Genomic DNA, 23,868 nt, shown 5'->3' on the forward strand with positions numbered 1-23,868 from the left:
TAAGCAATAAAATATATCCAATTAGGCCACAATATCCCTCAATCAAAGCTAATTAGAAGCTTAAGAGCCACCATTAGAAAAACCCCCAATTAAACCCTAGAAACCGGAATTTATTCCCTCAAGCGTAACTTTTCTGCAACGATCGCAGTTAACGTATAAAAGTTTCGTTTAACACCTTTCGGCACAATATCCATAAGTGAAGCGCCCGCAGCCCCTCGCCCCCTCCCCCTCCCCTCTTCCTTCCCGGCTCAACAATTACACTTATGTAAACATTGATTAATCTTCATTACTGCGGCATTAGACTTGTAGCTCAGAGACACGACCACTTTTCTCTCGGCTGGAATTGCGATTTGTAGTCAATACTGAATTCAGACGTTTCTAAAATGGTCTGAATATCCAATTCAACTCTACACATGCTCCTCTAATTTGAACTAGTGCGGAGGAGCGGTTCATCGTTTCAAAGGGAAGGGATGCATGAGAAAATGCTCAACTCAATGGGGTTCAGGATTTCTGATTTGTCATTTTCCTCTCCACAGCCCAGAGATGTGTGCTATGTCGCCAGTGAAGGATTGCCAGACCTAGCATACAGCGGATACCAGCCTCATGCACATTCCTGGGATGAGTTTCCCCCACTCAAGGACATTCTGGAAGCAGTATGATTGGTGTTTCTTCATTTTGATGGATTTGGCATGCTGCATATATGTGTGCCTGACTAATTGGCAAACCACGCTGTTGCTATGTTATAGGTCCACAGTGCGCTTCCTGGGAGTTGTTTCAACAGTTTACTGCTGAATAGATACAAAGGCGGAAGTGACTACGTTAGCTGGCATGCTGATGACGAAAAACTGTATGGTCCAACCCATGGAATTGCCTCGGTTTCTTTTGGTTGTGAACGGGAGTTCTTGTTGAAGAGGAAGCCAGGCAAGAATTTTCGAGGTAGCTTAGCTCACTCAAAAAACTTGTTACTAGTAGTAGCGTTCTTTATGAAAAAGAACATTTTATTTCATCTTGTAATGGCAGCAGGCAAGAAGAGATCAGAGGGCAAAAGGGCAAGGGAGCAGGACAGGGTCGCTGAACAACACTCGTTCACGTTGAAGCATGGGTCGCTTTTGGTGATGAGAGGCTACACTCAGCGGGACTGGCTTCATTCGGTGCCCAAGCGGGCCAAAGCGCAATCCACACGAATTAATCTCACCTTTAGACTTGTTCCGTCGCACGCTGGTTGAACCACCTAATTATTAGTTTTTTTTTTTTCCAGGGTAGCGAAGCAAGGCTTTGCTTGCTCCTTTTGTGTTGAAATGAAATTTCGATATCACTCACTGAGGCTTTGCACGCTGGTTGGGGTGGTTCTGGACCTTTAGACTTGAAATTCTCTGTTTCCGAGCAAAATCAGTACAGGTTACCGTGAAATCAAAGAAGCAATTTTGTATCGGTCAAGAAATTAGCCTTTGTGTAGTAATGACACTTCTTAATCAAAGACCCGTCCGTCCGTGTTTGGGTAGAGTCTGGTCTTGAGCTTTGACATGCAGCCTGTTTATTTAACGTTGTTATTAAATAACCTGCTTACCAACTGTCCCAAATTCGGCACTTAAAGTTGCAAGTACTCGCTACTATTAAACCTAACCTACCTCAACCTGCCGTGCGGACAAACTCTCAATTGCTAGTTTGGTAGGTTTGACGTCCAAGCTGTTTTTTTTTTTTCCATGACGTCCAAGCTGTTACTACTCACTATTTATTCTGCGTACTGTGCTACTATGTGACGTCGATGAATTTATCCAAACTCGCACTAATCGATAACCACGACATTTAACATTTTGTAGTATTTGCATTTCCAACAAATATATATATATATATATAAAAGTTGCTAAAATTAGTACGCTCGCTCCGGATCATGCAGTGAGAATAGACTGCCACTTTGCCTTCTGTGTCTGCGTTCCCCAATTCCAAGGAAAGGGTCCTCCGTGTAGTCTTTGCTTGGTCTTTTCCTGGAGGCAGAGGGCGGCACGGACGGACTAATTTCAAGATTCTCTCTGCCGGAGACTGTTTTACCGTATCAGTTACACACCTTGGTTTTGGTGGGTCTTTTCTCGTTTTCGTCCCGATGTACGTTTATACTGCCTGCCCGGTTGCTGTTGATAATTAATTTCATTCTCTTGTTTAGAAATTAGAGTTGTCCAAGCTGTTACTCTATGGATACCTGTACTTCCGTATGAAAATAAACCTTTTTTTTTTTCTCTAACTTGCCTCCCAATTCTAAACTCTGAAAACATGTAATTTGCTCTCTCCTATAATCCTCTACTATTCCCAATTTTTTCATTTCCTCTGCTGAAAGAGTTTCTCTCTATTATTATCTTTTTTTTTTTTTGGCAGATCATCTTCATCTTGATCGGGGACTAGAGACCTCCATGGCCTATGCTACAACTGATAACTCTATTCAACCGAGAGGTCCTCCTCTGATTTTTTAGTTGTCTCTCTTTTTGCCTATCTTGTTTCATTACTACTGGTAGGTTATTTTACGCTTCACCAACTTGTTCCCGTCTTCTTAACCTAAATTTTTTCCATTTCTCATTTTCTGGATAATTGCTTGGGTCTTGGTCACAATATGGTCTACTATTACTATTACTGATTTCTGGGTTCCTTATTCTTTATGCTACTACTGCACGCTACTACGTTTGAATCTTTGGCACTTCTGCAAAGTGATACGTGAATCAGATATTGCAAGTTCTTGATCGTGATCCTTGCCCATGTTTTGCTCTTGAATCCTATCATACTGTGATCAAGTTCACAACTTCTTCTTGTTTGTTGTTTGGCGGGCTCATCACATCTGCCCTTTTTTTTTTTTTTTTTTTGGTTAACCATATCAAACAGATGTTTGCATTGTTGGAGTTGCCAGAACTCCAATGGGTGGATTTCTTGGCTCCCTTTCTTCTTTGTCTGCAACAAAGCTCGGCTCTATAGCTGTTCAATGTACGCAAGACTAATCAGTATACACCTGCAGCTCTCCAACTCCCTCTTTCTTTGACATTGTTACCATTTTTGCGTATCTGACCCACATCTTTAATGTTACAGCTGCTCTAAAGAGGGCAAATGTTGATCCATCTCTTGTACAAGAAGTCTTTTTTGGAAATGTTCTTAGTGCAAATTTAGGCCAAGCTCCAGCAAGACAGGCTGCATTAGGGGCTGGGTTACCATACTCGGTAATTTGCACGACCATTAACAAAGTGTGTGCTTCAGGAATGAAAGGTGCGTTCTTTATGTGTACCAACTCGCATCTCCAATTTGAAATGCCAATCTCAGAAGAAAATTCAAATTGAAATACTCTATGCATTCACCTATTTGTTGATTTGGATCTGACGTATCATGCTAAGTGTAATGAAAATTTAATTTCTCGTTTGGTCCAGCAACAATGCTTGCAGCGGAGAGTATACAATCGGGTACAAATGATGTGGTGGTTGCTGGTGGCATGGAAAGCATGTCTAATGCACCAAAATATTTGCCACAAGCAAGGTTAATCTTTCTGGTTAACAACTAAACCATGTTTTTATCTGGTTTTTCTGATTATTTTTGGATAAATTTTGAGGAAAAGAATAAAGCAACAAAGAGAAGGAAGAAAAGGAAACAAAAGGAACATGAATACAGTACATAAACTTCTATCACTTTGAGCAACAGTTTCTTCCCGTATGATCCCTGTATGATCCATTGGAGGTTCAGTCACCACCGAAAGAAAACATGAGACCTCAACTTCTAATATTATTCCTACCATTCCCATCCGATTATATGGCTTATTAATTTGAAAATCTAGAGATCCAGTCTTATCATTTAGGAATTGAAAGCATACTGGATTTCCTGCATCTGCTCCATGCTTATATAGTGAAGGTTCCCCATTAGTTCAGGTTTTGAAGCTACTTCTGATTTGCTGTTGTCACCATCTTGAGATAATAAGAGAATAATTTGACCTTTCTGAGTTATACAAATTGTGGTTTGAAAAGTTGCTAATCAACAGGTTGGGTTCTCGGATTGGGCATGACACCATTGTTGATGGCATGCTTAAAGATGGCCTGTGGGATGTTTACAATGATTTCGGAATGGGAGTGTGTGGAGAATTGTGTGCTGACCAACACAATATTTCAAGAGAAGAGCAAGTGTGTTTTGGTTGCATTTGGAATTGTATTCTCCATTTTGTTTTACTCCATAAGTGTTAAATTTTTTTTTTTTTAAAAAAAAAGGTCAAATGATTGAAAAGGACTTCGTGGATATCTTCATTTGTGTATCTGTACTTTTCTTTCCCTAGGACTCTTATGCTATTCGAAGTTTTGAGCGTGGAATTGCTGCACAAAAAAGTGGTGCTTTTACATGGGAAATAGCTCCAGTGAGACCCTTTCTCTCATGCTTTTGTCATGAATATATTACATTGCTTTCACAACAATTAAGGTAATTTTTGCTATTTTGGTGTATTACACACGCAGGTCAAAATTTCTGGGGTAAAGGGGAAACAACCCCTTGTAATTGATAAAGATGAAGGTTTAGGGAAGGTATGCATGTCAAAATTGGGAATTTTCACAAACTCATATTGTGCAGCCTTTTTTTTAGCTTTATTCCACTGGTCGGTAGATGAGTGTCTGAAAATGCATTTGTGATCTTAATGTTTATCTTATCTCTGTGATTTCTCTCCACTCCACCTCTTAGAATCCTTTGCCTTCTCTATTATGACCATTGGAAACTTGATTTGGTGATATATTGACCAATCTGTCATGACATTTTTCATTGGTCTATTGATTTCTGCAATGTTAACTAACCCAATTCAGCGCTTAAACTTAATGGATTCAGATCTTAACATATTCAGACTGTTTGATAACCAAAAATTGAACATTTGAATTAATTAAGTGGCACTGAATTTCCTAGGCAAAACTTGCTCCGAAAATTAAGTGATAAGCTATTCACTTATCACTGAATGTGATATGCACTCAAATGTATTAGATTTAATACTTAACAATTCAATAGCTTAATGGATTTAGACTTCAGCTTTATTAAACGCACCCAAATTTGGTATGGACATTGAATCTAATCATATTTACGACGTACATAAATTATTTGAGCTAATACTGACAAGAGTTTGACATTTAGATGCACTTTTAACTGCATCAATTGCTTAAATCTTCATATGTAGACTTTGAGAACTCAGTTTACAATTTTGTCTTGCTAGTTTGATGCTTATAAATTGAGAAAGCTTCCACCAAGTTTTAAGCAGAATGGAGGTACCGTTACTGCTGGGAATGCTTCTATCATAAGGTTCAGTTGCTCTCTCTTTTCTTTAGGTCTGTATGTTTGTCATTTGTCCATCTCCAATACTTCAGTGTACTCTTTTCAGGCCCCTTTTATTCCTACACAATGCTTGTGTTCCCATTGCCCTCTCAATAAACAGTTAATTTCATTCGTTATTTCTTACATGACTTGAGTGCAAACCTATTCCCATGGTTTAGCTCTTGATTATTGATAGCATCCTGTTTGCCAATTTTGCTTTCCTGTGCTCACTTAACCTCTTTGGTATTCTGTTTCTGTACAGCGATGGGGCTGCTGCATTAGTTCTAGTGAGTGGAGAGAAGGCACTTAAGCTTGGACTAAAAGTTATTGCTAAGATCAAAGGATATGCTGATGCAGCACAGGTATTGTTAAAAAAAAAAAAAGTATTTATGTTGTGAATTTGGATTAAGAACTTGTGCTCTAACAATGTTTGTGGACAGGCACCTGAGCTATTTACAACTGCTCCAGCTCTTGCAATACCTAAAGCAATATCAAGCTCTGGCTTGGAGCAATCTCAAATTGATTATTATGAAATCAATGAGGCATTCTCTGTAAGGACCTCTCTCCTGTCTTCTGCTATTACTGATAGTTTTCCAATTTGTTACTAGTGTTTTAGCTTTGTTTGTGAAGGTTGTGGCTCTTGTCAACCAGAAGCTGCTCAATATCGACCCGGTGAGTCTTCTCTTGCCCTTTGCAGTCTTTCTTTGACCTGTTATAAATGGGATCATCAAGATCGTGTCTACCATTTGGTTTATCAAATTTGTTAATTTTCTTTGTCTATCCATATTGGGCCATCTTTTCATGTTCCTCGATTCTTGTCCCTCTGTTACAGGAAAAACTTAATGCACATGGTGGAGCTGTGGCTTTGGGACATCCATTGGGCTGCAGTGGAGCTCGCATCTTAATTACATTGCTGGGGGTAATCTCATGACTATTTCTTCTAGAATTTTGTTTAAATGGAAAAGCATAGAGATGTGCAACTAGTCAACCATTTAACTGATTCTCTTCTCTTCCTCTCTCTCTCTGTGTCTCAAACATGCATGTATATGTGTGTGTCTACATATTCTTTTGCTCTTTAAATGCTGCAGGTTATGAGAGAGAAAATTGGCAAGTTTGGGGTTGCTTCAGTCTGCAATGGGGGAGGAGGAGCATCTGCCTTAGTTATGGAGCTCATGTAAGTCTCTTGGTTTACTCATTTATAAGTTTTGTAACTTTTATGTCATCAGGATTTCTTAATTCAGGAATCAGTGCACTGATCTGCATGTTGTCGTTTGTGCGCAAGCACATCATGTATTCTTTCACCTCAATTCTGAAAATTACGCTGATGGCCTAATATTCTGAACTGGGTAGGAGGAAAAAGTAAAAATGCTGATGGTTGTCTATGGTAATGATAATATAGATACCAGTGTCCCAATTTTTCTCCCAGACATTGAGAACACTTTGTGCTACTTGGCTCTGGAACCTGATATGTTACCAAAGTGGTTCATCGAGTTGCCTCTGCAACTTTTTCAGTACTTTCTCCTAAGAGCAAACTATAATATAGGCAGTTGTGCTACCTCCTTATGCCTGTTCAATTCACAGCTATTTCTGCAAGTCACTGCCTGCTTTGTTGTCTAGTGAATCTAAACAGTGTTACCGAACTAGATAAAAGATGTTAGGACAAAGATCTCTAGATGCTTTATGATTACTGCACAATAACATGGACTGTACAATTACAAGTATATAATTTTTAGCAGAACATTGAATCAATGATTATCAGGTCAGAAGAATGAAAGAAACTAAACATGTTCTTATTGCAAATGAAAATTTATTGGAATGGAATGGCTACCCTTGCTGTGTGTTTGAAGTTGTGACCAGTTAGCAACACCAGGGGAGAATGTAGCAGTAATGCAGAAAGAGATTTTCATCCAAAATTTATGATCACAGTGCTGGTTAATAGTAGCTGTTTATTACACATTGACAAGATTATTAATGTGCAACCTTTAGATCATGTCATTTAGCGGTTGCTCAACATATTTTAAATGTACGAAAACTTTATATATTGCAGGCCAGTTACAAGGGTGGTGCGCTCCTCGCTTTAAAACTCAGATGTTGGTTGCAGAAGTGTCACTTTCACTGCCAGCTGATGTATGATTACTCCTTGCTGAACCCTTTTTTTTTTTTTTTTCGCCTTACTAGTTTTTGTAATTAAATGGTGCATCAAATGGTACCATCAAATAGTGCGGAGTACAGTTGTCTATGACTCTGTATAATTTGCCTCGTTGACAAGAGAGTGACTACTGAAGCATGCTCATAATTAGGAAAAGAACTGCGACAGCACATTGTCTGAATCAATACCCAATCAACCCTCCTATTTCCCAATAGATTAGAATGGAAATTTCTAATTAAATTTTTTTTCTTTCATTTTTAAGAAATAGTAAGTTGACAATTTGTGAACATTCATATATATATATATATATTCCAAGCACAAGAAGGAAGAATTCACCAAAAGAATAAATGAGGTAGAAAGGAAGCATTTGAGGGAAAACATAAAGGTTGAATGGTACTCTCGTTGCTAAGATATGCGCTGAGAAAGCACCAACCCCATTTTCTGTTGCTCCTATCTGGAAAGAAACTCCTTTGAATTGTGGCTAATCAAGAGGATTCTACGTTAACAAATAAATCGCAAGTAAAATTGCTTTTTAAAGAGGAGTGCTTTGCTTCTTTAATTGTCACAATAATTAAGACTTGATTAAATTTATGACGAGATGCTTCATTTTTGTAACCGCTATCATTATTTACTATTATCAGAATGCTGTCACTCAATTGTGGGAGAAGAAAGTACATTTGGCATAATAAAAAAAAAAAAAGACCAAATGTCTTTTTAGCACCCTAATATAATAGACTCATGGTACCTTTTGGTATCAAATTATCTAACATCTATTTTGTTAGATTCAATTGACCTTAATGTTCTCTTTTATGGCATTTGAGTGGAACTTCTCAGGCTTTTTTTTAGTAATTTTTTGGTCCATTTTATGTGTCATTTTATGATTTTTTTTCTATAGTTTCATTGAGTTTTTTTTTTTTCTTTTGTTTACCATTAATAATGGCTTGAAAATTACAGATACTTTTTGGGTTATAAAACTATCTTTTAATTAATATGGTCATTACAATGATAGATACTATTTCGGTTGTAAAACTATCTTTTAATTAATATGGTCATTACTATCTTTTACTTAATATCTTTTAATAAAACTCTCTTTTAATATAGTCTTCAAATTATAAATTCACCATAACTCAAAGGGGTGTTTCATTTTTATAACTATTACCTTGAATTATATTGATTGATATTGATTATTATTAAAATGTGATAGAATTTATCTAATTAGGGAGAGCAGTTTTGGCATCACATTAACTAAAGCAACTAATTGATGATTTTTGCATCAAGATATATAAATGAATATAGACTATTTTATTCTTATATATTTCTCCTTTTTCCTAAAAGCATCTATTTTTTTGTTAACAATATTTTTTTAAAAATCTCAAATTTGGTTGATAAAAATTTTTGTCATTGCCTCAAGTCAGAAATTTGAAACACAAGAATTGGGGGTGGAGTGCAAGGGTTGGTAAAATAGTTTTAAAAATGGTTTTTAATTTTAATTACTAATAACATTATTGAGGTGTACTCAATTGGACACAGCGAAAATATATATATAAAAGCTCTAATTAAAAGACATGAGAGTAATTTAGACATGACAAAAACTAAGACCAAAAGTGCTTGCACTCTCTAATGCCTAGACCCATCATACATTTTGTATAGTAATGATGATTATGATAATGATAATAAATTTACTGAGTTCATATTTTTCAGTCGAATCTTTTATTGTATTTTTGAGAAAAATTCAGATAATATTTTGTAATATTTGCATGTCACTATGGTTAGGCCATTATTTATGCACACTAAATCTGATTACTGCGAACAATTTATTTTAGTAGAGAGTCAACGTAAGTAGGATGGATTTGGATCAGATTACTGATTGGAAATGGGAAACTTGCCGGTTAGTAGCATAATAAAGTATAAACTACGTACTACTATAGTCTATGAAGAATGGAAGTGTTGTTTCAGCTTGCTTTTGTAGAGGGCATGAATTGAGGAAAATACGGGGTCCTTGTTAAATGAGCGGTGGAGGACTTGCCTGAAGCCACGGGGGGCCTTCATTTCATTGACTTGGTTGGATTCGGCACAAGATTTGGTGGATTGGAGTGAAGTTTCCTTAATTTTCTGATTTTTCTTGGAATTTTCTGGTTTCATATGGATGTGATGTTGTGGTCATCTATGTTGGTTGATAATAAGGGGGAATGACTCTAGGAGGTGTGAATTAGTGATGATTGCAACCAATTTTGAAGTTGGATTGAAAAATGAAAAGTTAGGGTTTCCAAACTCCTAATTCTGTCCGGTTTTGTATCTCAGGCTTAGAGGCCGAATTGGACTTTGCTCAAAACATGAAAGTTGTAGGTATTGATGTGTTTGAGGTGCCTGTAAAATTTCAGGTCATTTGGAGTAGTGTAGAGAGAGATATGTCGATTTTACTGTTGCTGTTCTGGGTTGATCAGAATGCGAAAACTGCACTAGTAATTAGCCATTGTGACTGGAATTTGTTTGGATTTTGTTGTTGGTGTCTTCTGATGAAATGTAGCTGGATGTCGTAGCTATCATATGCCTTTGGAATCACTGCATTTGGACTTGTGTAGACTGAAATGGACTCATTACAGTGTTGTGCAATTTGTGAACCTGCAATTTCGGTTCTGGTTTGGTAATCTGCATTTTTGACCTAGTTGTGCTAGGATTTGGACCGAGTGGCCTTCTACATTGTTGTAGCCCTGGTTCTTAGCTTCGAAACGGTGGGTCTTACACCCTAATCCGATAAGCGTAACGCAATTTGTGCCATTACCGCATTAGGAGGTCAAAACTGTTTTTTTTTGTTGTTGGAACAAATGAGTTACATTTCCTGATTTTCTGGTTTGCTTTCATGCTTAAAATGCATATGAAACCCTATTGGGGTTGTGATTGGTATTGCTTATGACTCGTGTTTGAGTCTTAATTGTACTTTCTTGATTATTATAGGGCGTGCCGGTGATCCGAGGCTCACGTCGGGCGAAAACTTGTGAAATTACTTTGTTTGACTTGGTGAGTGTACTACTCACCTATTTGTTATTCCGTGGCTTTCTTGTACTTGAATTCTGTGTTTTGGATTAGATGGGATGATTGTTTGGACTAGGTGAGGCGAGGGTGTACTTTACCACTCTCATACTCTCTGGCCTACTTGTTTGGATATGATATAACATGAATACTCTTGACTGTATTTGATTTGGGTGTCGCTTGGATGCCGATCTTGACTGTACCTCTGGATCTGTACTGTTCACTTTGAGCTCTACCTCATTGGAAGTCAATGGACTCGAGCCAGTAAGGACTTGGTCGGGGACATTTGACAAGCCATGGGGACTGTATTTGAGAATCTTTGGGTATGAGACCCTAGATTCCGGTTTACTCGAGTAATACCAATTCTGTACTGTGTGGTGTTCGGGCCCGGTAAGGGGAAAGTGAGGTGGACGGATAATTGGAGTAAAGAGGAGTCTACGGTATGATTACCTGATATACATTGACGGAGGGTCAATGAAATGAGATCAAGTATGGCAAAGCGGAAAAGGGCTCTTGAGAGCCATCCGTATCCTTTTATTCCTTACACTTGGGTGTTATTGCTTTTACTTACTTGACATGCGTATTTGGATTGAATATTTCTTGTGTTTACGTGCTCTTGGTATATGTACGTGATAGTACCTCATTGGGCGAAAGCTCACTCCGTAAATTTTGTTTTCCTTACAGGGAAGTATCTTTTGGACTTTTGATTTTGAAGAATGAGTTGAGTAGAGCTAGTCAAGAGATTTTGTATAGCTCCTCAATAGTTGGAACCTTAATTGTACTTGGATTCAATACTTCCTTTTGGCTTGTAAACATACGAATGTGGTTTGTAATAGTGAGTGTACTCTTGTCCAATGTATTATATTTGGCTTGTATATATTCTTTTCAGTGATTGTTGGATTACCTGTATTCGATTGGGTCTTGGCGGATGATGACGTGGCAATCACTATTCACCCTACGTTTTGACTTTTGTTTTCCGTTTTACGATTGTTGGGTTGGCTAAGCGCGCTAATAGTTTTCCCGAACGACTTGAGCGAGGATTTGACATTTTAGTAGTCCTGGCGAGAGCTGGGCAGGCAGTCCGCTAACTCCTTTGGTATGCCTTAGGGGGAGGTGGGGCTGTCACAATGAAGGTTTTTCCTCTCTTTTCTCTCTACATGTCTCAGCCAAGAAAGGTAAAGAAATGAGAAAATGTTGGTCAAAATTGGAGTTTAGGAAAGTTAAATAAAAGTTAGGCAAGTCAACTTCCAATCGGATCGCAACACTTGGCCCTTCTTAAGTTTATTCTTATCCCTTTGTCTCTCCAAGATTAACCATCTAAGTAACTTCTAATTATCTCTTAGCACCTTGTAAAATAACATCACTTAATACGAAACTCCAACAAGTTGTTAAAAATATATCGCATTTACCGCACTAGCGGGTCCCACGTCCATAATACACTTCAAACTTAACGTGGACTAACTTGTATCACGAAAATGATTTGAAAACTATATTCCCTTATAAAAACGTATAAAAAATTAATATATTGAAGAAAGGCATCAAATTATAGACAAGGAAACAAAATAATGTCTAGAAAATATACAAAACTTTCGGGTTCTCACACTCATCCTTTTGGGGCGTCACACCTAGACCTAAGAGAGTATCGGGGGATCAAAAATTTTCTTCAAAGCTCAATTGGTGCCAATCACATTAATTGTAATGCCCAATATGGACTCTTTGGAGAGGTCACGAATAATGTAAAAATATGAGACTCTAAGAAAAGAAAATAAAAATAATTGTATAAATATACGTGACCTAAAGGAATACATCATATCGGGTGTGGGGGACTAATGTTTGTGACTCAATGTTCCCTTTAATAGAGGGAATACGAGCGTGCTAAGGCTAGAGAAGCCAAACTCGTCCATATCCCATATCCAAGGGGTTTTCCTATCTAATCAAGCAAATGATCTAACCTAATTCTAATGCTTAGATGAAATGCAAGTCTAATGTCATGTTTCATACAAAGGGGGCAAGTAATATACATATAAGGGAAAATATGGAGGAAGGGATATACATATATAAGGAAAATGTCATGCAACATGGTAAAAAAAACCCTAGAAAGTAAAGATATGCATGAGATGAAGTGATTTTATCACACAATCATGATCTAACGTGCGGATGGTGCCTAAGGGTCTAGCGTTGGACTAGCCCTTAACTAACGTTCTCTCACAAGCATTGGACTTGTAAGAGCTCGAAGGAAAGACCATAACTAGCATTGGACTAGCCACGGTAACGTACATTCCATCCACATAATCAGATATAATACTAAAAGCAAATAGGCATGCAAGACACAAAGTTTCACATAGCACGTAACACATAAGCATGCTTGTCTAGATGCAGAGTCCTTGGGAAAACGATTAAACACATAGGCATATAAACACACACAAACACATAGCACACAAGCCCTATCTATTACAAAAGGGGATGCCTACTACAATCTAAAAGGGGAAAAGAATAAATGAATACCTAACTATTACATCTTGGCATTCAAGTGCCTTTCAAATGATCAAAATTGAACTAAAATAAATATGCAAAATTAAAAATAATAAATAAATAAATAATTCAAAAGACAAGCAATTAAGCACGTAAAGTCACATAAGGCACGTAAAGTCAAATAAAGTAAGAAATGAGGGAAAGGGTGTACCTCCCTTGATTTGAAACCCTAATGAAGTGAAATGACTTATTTACCCTCCAAAAGACAAAGAAAAGGTCAAGGCATCACGAATAACCACATACATATGAAATGGAACCATTAAAGGCATTTAAATAACTAAACAACCCATATTCACAAAACTAGGATCCAATTGAAAGGAAAAAAGGAAGTTTGAGGGATCAATTTGATTGATTTTTCCAATTGTTTGGGCCATAGTAGAACAAAAAGGGACTTGGGGGGTTAAGAGGCAATTCCTGAAAGTTGTTTTTGCATGCAAATGCATGCAAAGCCACGAAACATTGACTGCCAAAAAAACATTTCTGCTGAAAGCTCTCTGCAACTAAACAAAATACAACCGCTACTTTCATTTTTTTTTTTTGCATGCGGATTTCAACCTTAAACACCACTTTGGTCGAAAACTTTTTAACCAAACATTAAAGCCTGAATCTAAAACCAGATAAACAGCAACATTCAGCGTTCAACCATACAAAAACTTAAATTGAGATCATACAAAAATGCAAATTTTCCTCAAAAGCTGTTTTCTTTGTTATTGATTCTTTACCGCAACTTAGCAGCTTTTTATCCCTATCAATAATCTATAAACCAGCCAAGCACTTGCCAATTTATCACCACAAAAGGTAAGGCAATCAGGTCAAGACCCATTCAAAACCCCCAGCAAAATGTCCAAAGTGTTTAACAAAGATTCGTAACTCAACTGGAAGACAGTCACGGGATTGCGATCCTCTTAGCAGTTCATGGAACCGGCATAAAAATAGGAGGTGAGCAAAATGAAAGCAAAACAGCAACTTTTCTTCACACACTTGAGGGAATGGAAACTAATATGATGAAACAATCACAAACAAATGATAAACTTCAATGCCAATGAGTGTGGAGCTTGTGATTTGTTATGTAACAGCTTTAGGAAATGCAGACTCCATGAGCTGCAAACCGCACAACATTTCGACAAGAAAAAGGTTCCAGCAAACATGGAAACAAAAGGGAAGACTTTAAGGCACAAGGGACAGATTGATTATCACAAAAAGATCACAAACAAAGAGGACATAGACAGTGGTGTGGACAGGCAATTAACGAAGGAGCGTCTGCAATTTCTGATGGCTTCGAAATTTTAGCAACTTCATGCGGCAACAACAAGTTTTAACAGCAATAAAAATTCAACCATTCTCAAACCATCAAATATCAAATCTTCGGAACATCAGAGATCACCTAAGAGAAAACCCACGGACCACATCCATTTCATTTTGGGGGAAGGAAAAAGATCTGTCCAGAATTTTGTGTGCCAATCTAGATGTAAGGCAAACCAAAATCCAGGCGACATGAACATCCACCATTCCTCCTATTTGGCCATGAGACAATGATGAAACCAGTTTAATCAAAGTTCAAACCGTGAAACAAGGAGGAACCGAAACATTTCTAGCCAACACATGCACACATTCACTCTCATTCTCACAGCATTCAACATCGGACAGATTTTTCACTTTTAAAACCAAAACTAGCAAGCTCATCGATCAATATACAAACAAACCCCAAACAATAACAAAACCAAAAAAAACAGACCAACCCAGAGCTTCAACCAAATCGAATCTCCAGTTTTTAGCCAAATCAGACGCAATATGCATATTAATTTAACAGAGACCCAGCAAATGAACCAAAACCCAGTTTCAGCTTAGCAAGTTGGGCTCCATTTAGCGATAGGAATGAACAAGAAAAAAGAAGGTGGAAAGTTACCCATTCACTGCTTTTAAACCTATATCCTCAGCAACAGGTGCCACGGCCGTAGAAGGAAAACAGCAACAGAAAAGGCAGCGCCACCACCAAAGCCGATATCGACGATATGGTCCTCGATGTTCCTCTTCTTGCAGAGCTTGGCAAAGAAGCAAGGCCAGTCGGGTTCCACAGTCACACTAGCACTCTTCACCAACATAGCAATCTCCTCTGACGCTGCGGCGGCACTGCGTTTTTCCTTTCCCAGATTTCCTTTTTCTAAGCCCTCGGTTCTCCTCTCGAAGCTTTTCTTCTCATGCTCGCCGCTCTCCCTGATTTCCTTCCCTCTTCTTTTCTTGCCGGTTGCTACCCTATTTTTCCAAACCCTAGCCGCTACTCCAATCTTCCCTTCTGTCCTTTTTCTTTCACGAAGCTCCTTCGATCTTCCCCGAAACTTCCCCCAGCTTTCCCCTGTGTTTTTCTCTAGCCGTAGAAAACCTCCCCCTTCACTCTTTCCTTCAGCCGTCAACTACTCTCGTTTTCTCCGCTCGTCTTTCCTATCTAAGCTCTTTCTCTCCGCCGCCAGTCTTTCTTTCCTCTCTTTTTTGCTTTACTTTCCCAGCTGCCCCTCTTTCTTTTAGCAGCCGTCAAAACTCTCAGCCCCTCTCTTTTGCTCTCTCCTCAATCCACAGCCGCCAACTTTCTTGCTTCATTCGCCCTCCAGACCCTCTGCTCTCAGCCGTCAGTCCTCCCCCATCTTGCCATCACTCATCTCCTTTTTATAGCTCTAAAAACACCTAAACCTACATCTAATGGTGTGACGACCCCACTTCTCCCAAGGGCGAACCTAAGGGTATCGGCGGGCTGCCTGCCTAGCTCGCGCCAGGACTCAAAACTTAAAGCAATAAAACGAGATAGATCGAAAGAGCACTATATACAATATATACAATCCCAAAAGTTATATTTACATCTTCAAAAGTCTCGAGTCAAACCACTCTAATACACTATAACCACAACCAACAGAAGATAGACCCTAAGAAGGGTCCTTATGTGAGGACTCGCAAAATCCTTACATATTTCTCAAAAATTCCCTTTTATTTGAAAATTATTATTTCATGTTATTCATGGTTCAATCACCCTAGAAAAGTGCCAATGACCATAGGAAATTAGGGTTTTCCTATTCGTTTTCAATTCAAGGTAAAATCGGATTTTTCGTGTAACCGCAGTATAATTATCCGGTACCGAGTAAGGATCAAATTTGGTGCTTAAGAGTGACTTTTAAGTGAGAAATAATATGTGATTAGGAGCAATGATATAAATTTGGTGAATAGGAAGTAAAAATCCTAGTACGGGGGATTTAAGAAAAAACAGTGCGAACCGACGTGTACCGGGTACTACCGATTTAACCACCACTTGACCACCACTTTCTTGCCATACAAGCTTATCACTAATTGAGCAAAATATCTTCCCTCTCATGATTACTTATTGACCAAAATATGTGGCCCAAAATGCAAGGAAAGAAAGAGAAAATTGTGTGGTTGAGGTTGAGCCAAGTGTTGGCCAAACTTGTGGTTAGAATTAAGTCTTATCTTTCTACCTTCTTATAAGACAAACTTAGTTTAATCTCCTTCATTTTATTCTTCATCTTGGCTGAGCAAGAGAGGGAGAAAGGGAGAGCAAGAGAAAACAAATTCCTTCTTGATTTACACCAACCAAGTGCTAAAATCGAATTCTAAACCGATTGATTGTAAGTTTGGAAGCTTGGGAAGCTAAGGGAACCAAAAACTTCAAGAAATAGTGGAGGATCACTCTTGCAAGCCTTCTTTTTGAGGTATAAAATCTGATCTATGGCTTTGATCCTTTTATTCTTGTTTAAGATGTTAAATAGTCCATGTTTTGGGTTTGATTACAAGTGATGCAAGTTGTTGTGGTGATTTTTGGATGAAATATGTAAGTTAGAGTTTGATTAATTTCTGCCTAAACTTGTTGTATAGTTAGTATATGTTGTATATAAGGTTATATAGGGGGTTTTGGTAGCAAGTGTAGCAAGAAATTAAGAAAACTATCATTGAAACCAAAAGATTTCAGATTTCTGGAAATTTTCATCCTATTCTATCCGAATTTGAATCCCTATGTTAGAGGCCGAATTGGCCTTAGGTCAAAGAAGGAAAGTTGTATAGAATGGTATTTTATAGGTGCCTACAAAATTTCAACTCAATCGGAGCAACGTAAGATATGAAAAGTCCAAAATACCCTTACTGTTTTAAGTATTTCCCAAGCAGTCCGTGTGATCAGTTAAGTCCCGTTTATCACGTTTTTCGACTAGGATCCATTCTGATTTAGCTTTTTTCCAAAACATGAAAGTTGTATTATTCTGAATTAGCTTTCAAATGCCTCTAAGAACACCTGATTCGGACTTGTGTAAATATGGAGTATCAATAATTCAAGGAACATTTACAATGGAAAGCGATAGTAACATTCATGAAAGGATACATTCATTCTCCTGACATTTCCTCGCTCATTTGGTCATTCATTTCATTTCATTCACCCCGTCCCTGGCTTTTGGCCAGGCTCCACCAACCTACATAGGTAATACTCGAGTATACCAAACGTTCACCCAAGTTCCTAATCGCCTGACCGAGTCCGCTTCTGGCTCAAGACGACCGGTAACAAGGGGCAATGGCCAGTTCAGCCCAAAAGGCTTACATTCATGCGCAAGTAACATTTCAATCGAAAATTTCACATTTATCGAGGTCGAGTGCGATAAAGTACACACTCGCCTCGAAAACTCGTTTTGGAAATCATTATAAACGCTTAACATGTTATCAACCAAAATACAAGTCATGAAGTCAAGAAATATAGCAAACAAGGCACACTCAAATGCCAGCACACATGATATGCAAGAAAACATTTCAAAAGTGACTTTGGAAACAGTTCAAAAGTAAATAATGTAAGAAACGGTTCATAAATAACTTTAGAAATAGTTTGAGGTCACTCACCTCCACGGCTCAGAAACCATCCATCATGTATCATTGCCTTGCTCAAATCCAAGTCTTAGATCACAAACTCAATGCAAACAAGTCCTTTAAAAGTTCGGACAGCGCTTCCCCTACATTTGCTAACTTTTCCAGCCATCATGGCTTCATTATTTCTTCTCATTCAAACCCAAAGGTACACACACAACAACAAGTTCATCCAATAGCCATTCAGCAAGCTCCAAGAAGTACAAAGACAAATCCAGCTAGGGAAAAAGTCCGGAAATGAAAGTTAAGCTCAAAACCAGAAAAATAGCTTTTGACATCCTTTTGCGGTAATGGCACCAATGGCACTATGATTGTCGGATGAAGGTGGAAGACCCACCGTTTCGAAGCTAAGAGATAGGGCTACAACAATGTAGAAGGCCACTCAGTCCAAATCCTAGCATAACTAGGTCAAATATGCCAAAATACCAAACCAGAACCACTAAAACAGGTTCACAAATCACACAATGCTGTAATGAGTCCAACTCGGTCCATACAAGTCCAAATGCATTGATTTCAAAGGCATATGGTAGCTAAGACATCCAGCTACATTTCATTAGAAGACACTAACATCCAAATCCAAAGCAATTCCAGTCAAAATGGCCAATTACAAGTGCAGTTTTCGCATTCTGATCAACCCATAACAGCAACAGTAAAATCGACATATCTCACTCTACACTAGTCCAAATGACCTGAAATTTTACAGACACTTCAAACTCATCAATACCTACAACTTTTATGTTTTGAGCAAAGTCCAATTCGGCCCCTAACCACCTGATCCAAAACCGGACAGAAAAGGGGGTTTATGAACCCTAACTTTTCATGTTTCAATCCAAACCCAAAATTGGTTGCAAATATCAATCATTTCCATCCACTAGAGTCATAACCCCTCATTATCAATCATCATAAACAACCACAACACCATGATTACATTAAACCAGAAAATTCATCAATAAAATGAAAACTTCACCAAATCACTTCAAACCAAGAAATAAACCATATATATCATCACTTTAGCCACTACTAAGCATAACCCAAGCTTTATTAAGTGAAGGAGGAAGATACACACACCACTCACCTAGTAACAAGAGAGGTAGAGATGTTGGACACCTTAGCTCTTCCAAAAACTTCACCAAACCAACCACTAACACCAACTAGAAAGATTTTATGGAGTAGAAACTAATTTATGCACTTGATTTGGAAGATTGAGCTAGTTGGGAGCTTGACAATTGAAGAAGTTTTCTTTCCTTTTCTTAGTGAGAGGGCCGGCCAAGAGGTCGAAGACAATGGTGATTTTTGGTTAATTTTTTAGATATTTAACCCAAGTAGTCAAAAGGTCAAAAAGGGTGAATAGTTGTCTACAAGGACAACCAACCAAAAAGTGACATGTGGCACTTCATAAATGCATGTCAATCCTTTTGTTTCCTCTCACATCAATCACTTCACACGCTCTACTTATCTCTTAACACCCGATAAATCTTACACAGTATCCGAAACTTAACCTTATTGGCCGAATTTTTTCGAACTTTTCGCACTAGCGGGTCCCACGTCCGTTATTTATCCTTAATTTTTCAAAAACTCTCCAATACTAGAAAAATTATCTAAAAACTATAATTACTCATAAAATCCACCAAGAAAATATTTCTAAGCCAGAAAACGCAGAAAACATGCTATTCAAGGGGATAAAACCCTAGGAAAAAAAATTAACAGGGGATATACGGGTCTTCGCACTCATACTTTTCGGGGCGTCACAATCTCCCCTCCTTAAAAGAATGTCGTCCTCGACATTCCCTCTTGTACTAATCAAGTCAAGTCATCCCGCAAGAATCACTAATATTTCAAATCAAGCCCACAGTCCGGCATCCTAAACTTCAAGCCTAGGATACACTACAGAGATCTGAAGCCTAAGCTCTGATACCACCTGTGACGGCCCTACCTCTCCCTAGGGCGTACCCCAGGGTTCGGCGGATCGCCTGCTCAGCTCTCGCCGGGACTCAGTCGTTCACTACAATCCTCAAATGAATTACAAGAATAAACCTCAAATATTACAATGTAAATCTCCAATATTTACATATTACAAATGCAGCGGAAACTGATTCCAAGCGTGGAACGTATGTAAACATCCGATCGATTCCAAACATTCATTACAATCCCTAATAACAACTATTACACAAAAGGAAATCCAAATTCAAACCATACACGATATAATCCATCCATTCACATGAATAAGCACTCCAAGCTTTTCTTCGCCTTGATCCCTGTGGGGGGGGAATAAAACATTTTTGGGGTGAGCTAGAAGCTCAGCGAGTAACCATTAAAATCAGTAATCAAATCGGTTTCACAATAGTTCATTTCAATGATGTCATATATCAATGATGTCATAAATCAAATGATAAGTCCAGAAACAATTACAACATTTGCAAAACAGTAAATATGGAGTATCAATAATTCAAGGAACATTTACAATGGAAAGCGATAGTAACATTCATGAAAGGATACATTCATTCTCCTGACATTTCCTCGCTCATTTGGTCATTCATTTCATTTCATTCACCCCGTCCCTGGCTTTTGGCCAGGCTCCACCAACCTACATAGGTAATACTCGAGTATACCAAACGTTCACCCAAGTTCCTAATCGCCTGACCGAGTCCGCTTCTGGCTCAAGACGACCGGTAACAAGGGGCAATGGCCAGTTCAGCCCAAAAGGCTTACATTCATGCGCAAGTAACATTTCAATCGAAAATTTCACATTTATCGAGGTCGAGTGCGATAAAGTACACACTCGCCTCGAAAACTCGTTTTTGAAATCATTATAAGCGCTTAACACGTTATCAACCAAAATACAAGTCATGAAGTCAAGAAATATAGCAAACAAGGCACACTCAAATGCCAGCACACATGATATGCAAGAAAACATTTCAAAAGTGACTTTGGAAACAGTTCAAAAGTAAATAATGTAAGAAACGGTTCATAAATAACTTTAGAAGTAGTTTGAGGTCACTCACCTCCACGGCTCAGAAACCATCCATCATGTATCATTGCCTTGCTCAAATCCAAGTCTTAGATCACAAACTCAATGCAAACAAGTCCTTTAAAAGTTCGGACAGCACTTCCCCTACATTTGCTAACTTTTCCAGCCATCATGGCTTCATTATTTCTTCTCATTCAAACCCAAAGGTACACACACAACAACAAGTTCATCCAATAGCCATTCAGCAAGCTCCAAGAAGTACAAAGACAAATCCAGCTAGGGAAAAAGTCCGGAAATGAAAGTTAAGCTCAAAACCAGAAAAATAGCTTTTGACATCCTTTTGCGGTAATGGCACCAATGGCACTATGATTGTCGGATGAAGGTGGAAGACCCACCGTTTCGAAGCTAAGAGATAGGGCTACAACAATGTAGAAGGCCACTCAGTCCAAATCCTAGCATAACTAGGTCAAATATGCCAAAATACCAAACCAGAACCACTAAAACAGGTTCACAAATCACACAATGCTGTAATGAGTCCAACTCGGTCCATACAAGTCCAAATGCATTGATTTCAAAGGCATATGGTAGCTAAGACATCCAGCTACATTTCATTAGAAGACACTAACATCCAAATCCAAAGCAATTCCAGTCAAAATGGCCAATTACAAGTGCAGTTTTCGCATTCTGATCAACCCATAACAGCAACAGTAAAATCGACATATCTCACTCTACACTAGTCCAAATGACCTGAAATTTTACAGACACTTCAAACTCATCAATACCTACAACTTTTATGTTTTGAGCAAAGTCCAATTCGGCCCCTAACCACCTGATCCAAAACCGGACAGAAAAGGGGGTTTATGAACCCTAACTTTTCATGTTTCAATCCAAACCCAAAATTGGTTGCAAATATCAATCATTTCCATCCACTAGAGTCATAACCCCTCATTATCAATCATCATAAACAACCACAACACCATGATTACATTAAACCAGAAAATTCATCAATAAAATGAAAACTTCACCAAATCACTTCAAACCAAGAAATAAACCATATATATCATCACTTTAGCCACTACTAAGCATAACCCAAGCTTTATTAAGTGAAGGAGGAAGATACACACACCACTCACCTAGTAACAAGAGAGGTAGAGATGTTGGACACCTTAGCTCTTCCAAAAACTTCACCAAACCAACCACTAACACCAACTAGAAAGATTTTATGGAGTAGAAACTAATTTATGCACTTGATTTGGAAGATTGAGCTAGTTGGGAGCTTGACAATTGAAGAAGTTTTCTTTCCTTTTCTTAGTGAGAGGGCCGGCCAAGAGGTCGAAGACAATGGTGATTTTTGGTTAATTTTTTAGATATTTAACCCAAGTAGTCAAAAGGTCAAAAAGGGTGAATAGTTGTCTACAAGGACAACCAACCAAAAAGTGACATGTGGCACTTCATAAATGCATGTCAATCCTTTTGTTTCCTTTCACATCAATCACTTCACACGCTCTACTTATCTCTTAACACCCGATAAATCTTACACAGTATCCGAAACTTAACCTTATTGGCCGAATTTTTCCGAACTTTTCGCACTAGCGGGTCCCACGTCCGTTATTTATCCTTAATTTTTCAAAAACTCTCCAATACTAGAAAAATTATCTAAAAACTATAATTGCTCATAAAATCCACCAAGAAAATATTTCTAAGCCAAAAAACGCAGAAAACATGCTATTCAAGGGGATAAAACCCTAGGAAAAAAAATTAACAGGGGATATACGGGTCCTCGCACTCATACATTTCGGGGCGTCACATGTAAAACTTTTGAATGGTATAGGACTGGTGCTTTTTGGATTTTTGGAACTTAAAAAAAAATACAGACAATTTTAGTTTGAAATAAAAGTGTCCTTTTAAATCTTACGACCTTAAATTAAAAAAAAATTGATCCAATTTGAACTTGAAAAGAGACACGAGAAATAGTTAAGATTAACTCGTCAAAGGATGTTAATGGTTCGAAACCGTTAGAAGAGTCATACAGATAATAGCAGGAAAGATTGATAGATAGTCTTGTATAAACTAATGGGATCCTAGTACTTGATCTAAGTTGAAACTGAACGAGGAGATGAGATCTACTGGTATTATGATGAATTGACCTAGTTGAGTAAATAGTGAGGTTCTCCCTTGTGAACTTAATGATTACTTTACATATATCTTGTGATTGGCCCTGTAGGCATGTTTTAAACTTTTACGAATATTTGAACTTTTCTTATATATAAGAATGAATATTGGTCGTAAATTGGAGAGTAAATAGTTAAGTTTTATGTGGCATAAAAGCTAATTCTCAGATTAGGTGTGAAGAGTAGAGCGTTGGACCAACGTTTAAGTAAATACGAACCTGCATGTCTGCTTATTTTCTTAAAAGCATTTTATTCTCAAAAGTGATTTGTGGGGTTAAATGATTTTTCTTGATCAAACGTCCAAATAACAAATGTTAAACTTCTTACCAAAAATCGAATGCACTTAAAAAGACTTGTTTGATTTCTTATTAAAGTGTACTTGAGTTTGATATATGCTTTAATTGACTTTGTTCTATGGTGTAATTAAATTGATCATAAATTTGCTTTGTATTAATGATATATATGGAGTGAAGTTAACTGCAATTGCATGCATGCATAATTGGTCATTACATATTGTAAATCAACTCGTTGTGAGAAATATAGAGCTAGGGAGCGATAATGTCAGGTTTATAATGCTATTTTAGATGAAGATTGTTTAATTGAGTATAACGCGCAGATAAATTGTAAAATCAAGTAGTTGAATTTTTATATATTTTGGGAAGTAGTCGAGACGACACATAAATTACAGAGGGAAAACACTAAGACCAAATTCCTTTGGTTAAGGTTTTGTGGTAAACATGAATGATTAGACGAAGTGAGGTGGAAATGGAAGATAAAATACAGAAAGGACAAACATTTGGAGAATCTAGAAC

General features: G+C 37.9%; 2 protein-coding genes across 4 annotated transcripts; both read left to right on the top strand.

The window, feature by feature from the left end:
- The first annotated feature begins 214 nt into the window (after positions 1 to 214).
- LOC140016065 (DNA oxidative demethylase ALKBH2-like) lies at positions 215 to 1,522 on the top strand. 2 transcript variants are annotated; one of them, XM_072069034.1, is made up of 3 exons: positions 215 to 653; positions 747 to 936; positions 1,021 to 1,522. In XM_072069034.1, exons 1-3 carry the CDS (start codon positions 471 to 473, stop codon positions 1,224 to 1,226), a joined length of 579 nt encoding a protein of 192 aa, XP_071925135.1. In that variant the 5' UTR covers positions 215 to 470; the 3' UTR covers positions 1,227 to 1,522. The 2 variants fall into 2 exon arrangements, with proteins under 2 accessions (XP_071925135.1, XP_071925136.1); XM_072069035.1 differs by having other exon boundaries at positions 218 to 653; positions 1,024 to 1,522.
- A 399-nt stretch (positions 1,523 to 1,921) lies between these two features.
- On the top strand, positions 1,922 to 7,662 carry LOC140016064 (acetyl-CoA acetyltransferase 1-like). Of its 2 annotated transcripts, XM_072069033.1 has the most exons (15): positions 1,922 to 2,075; positions 2,371 to 2,445; positions 2,869 to 2,967; positions 3,070 to 3,243; positions 3,402 to 3,507; positions 4,004 to 4,142; positions 4,292 to 4,369; positions 4,467 to 4,532; positions 5,204 to 5,289; positions 5,564 to 5,663; positions 5,742 to 5,852; positions 5,932 to 5,973; positions 6,134 to 6,220; positions 6,390 to 6,475; positions 7,349 to 7,662. In XM_072069033.1, exons 2-15 carry the CDS (start codon positions 2,406 to 2,408, stop codon positions 7,380 to 7,382), a joined length of 1,248 nt encoding a protein of 415 aa, XP_071925134.1. In that variant the 5' UTR covers positions 1,922 to 2,075; positions 2,371 to 2,405; the 3' UTR covers positions 7,383 to 7,662. The 2 variants fall into 2 exon arrangements, 1 of the variants encoding a protein (XP_071925134.1); XR_011822398.1 differs by lacking the exons at positions 1,922 to 2,075; positions 6,390 to 6,475; positions 7,349 to 7,662 and adding an exon at positions 2,125 to 2,270 and having other exon boundaries at positions 5,742 to 5,973; positions 6,134 to 6,225.
- The last annotated feature ends 16,206 nt before the right edge of the window (positions 7,663 to 23,868 follow it).

Source organism: Coffea arabica, chromosome 10c, assembly GCF_036785885.1.
Source record: "Coffea arabica cultivar ET-39 chromosome 10c, Coffea Arabica ET-39 HiFi, whole genome shotgun sequence".
In the NCBI taxonomy this organism is placed as follows: domain Eukaryota; kingdom Viridiplantae; phylum Streptophyta; class Magnoliopsida; order Gentianales; family Rubiaceae; genus Coffea; species Coffea arabica.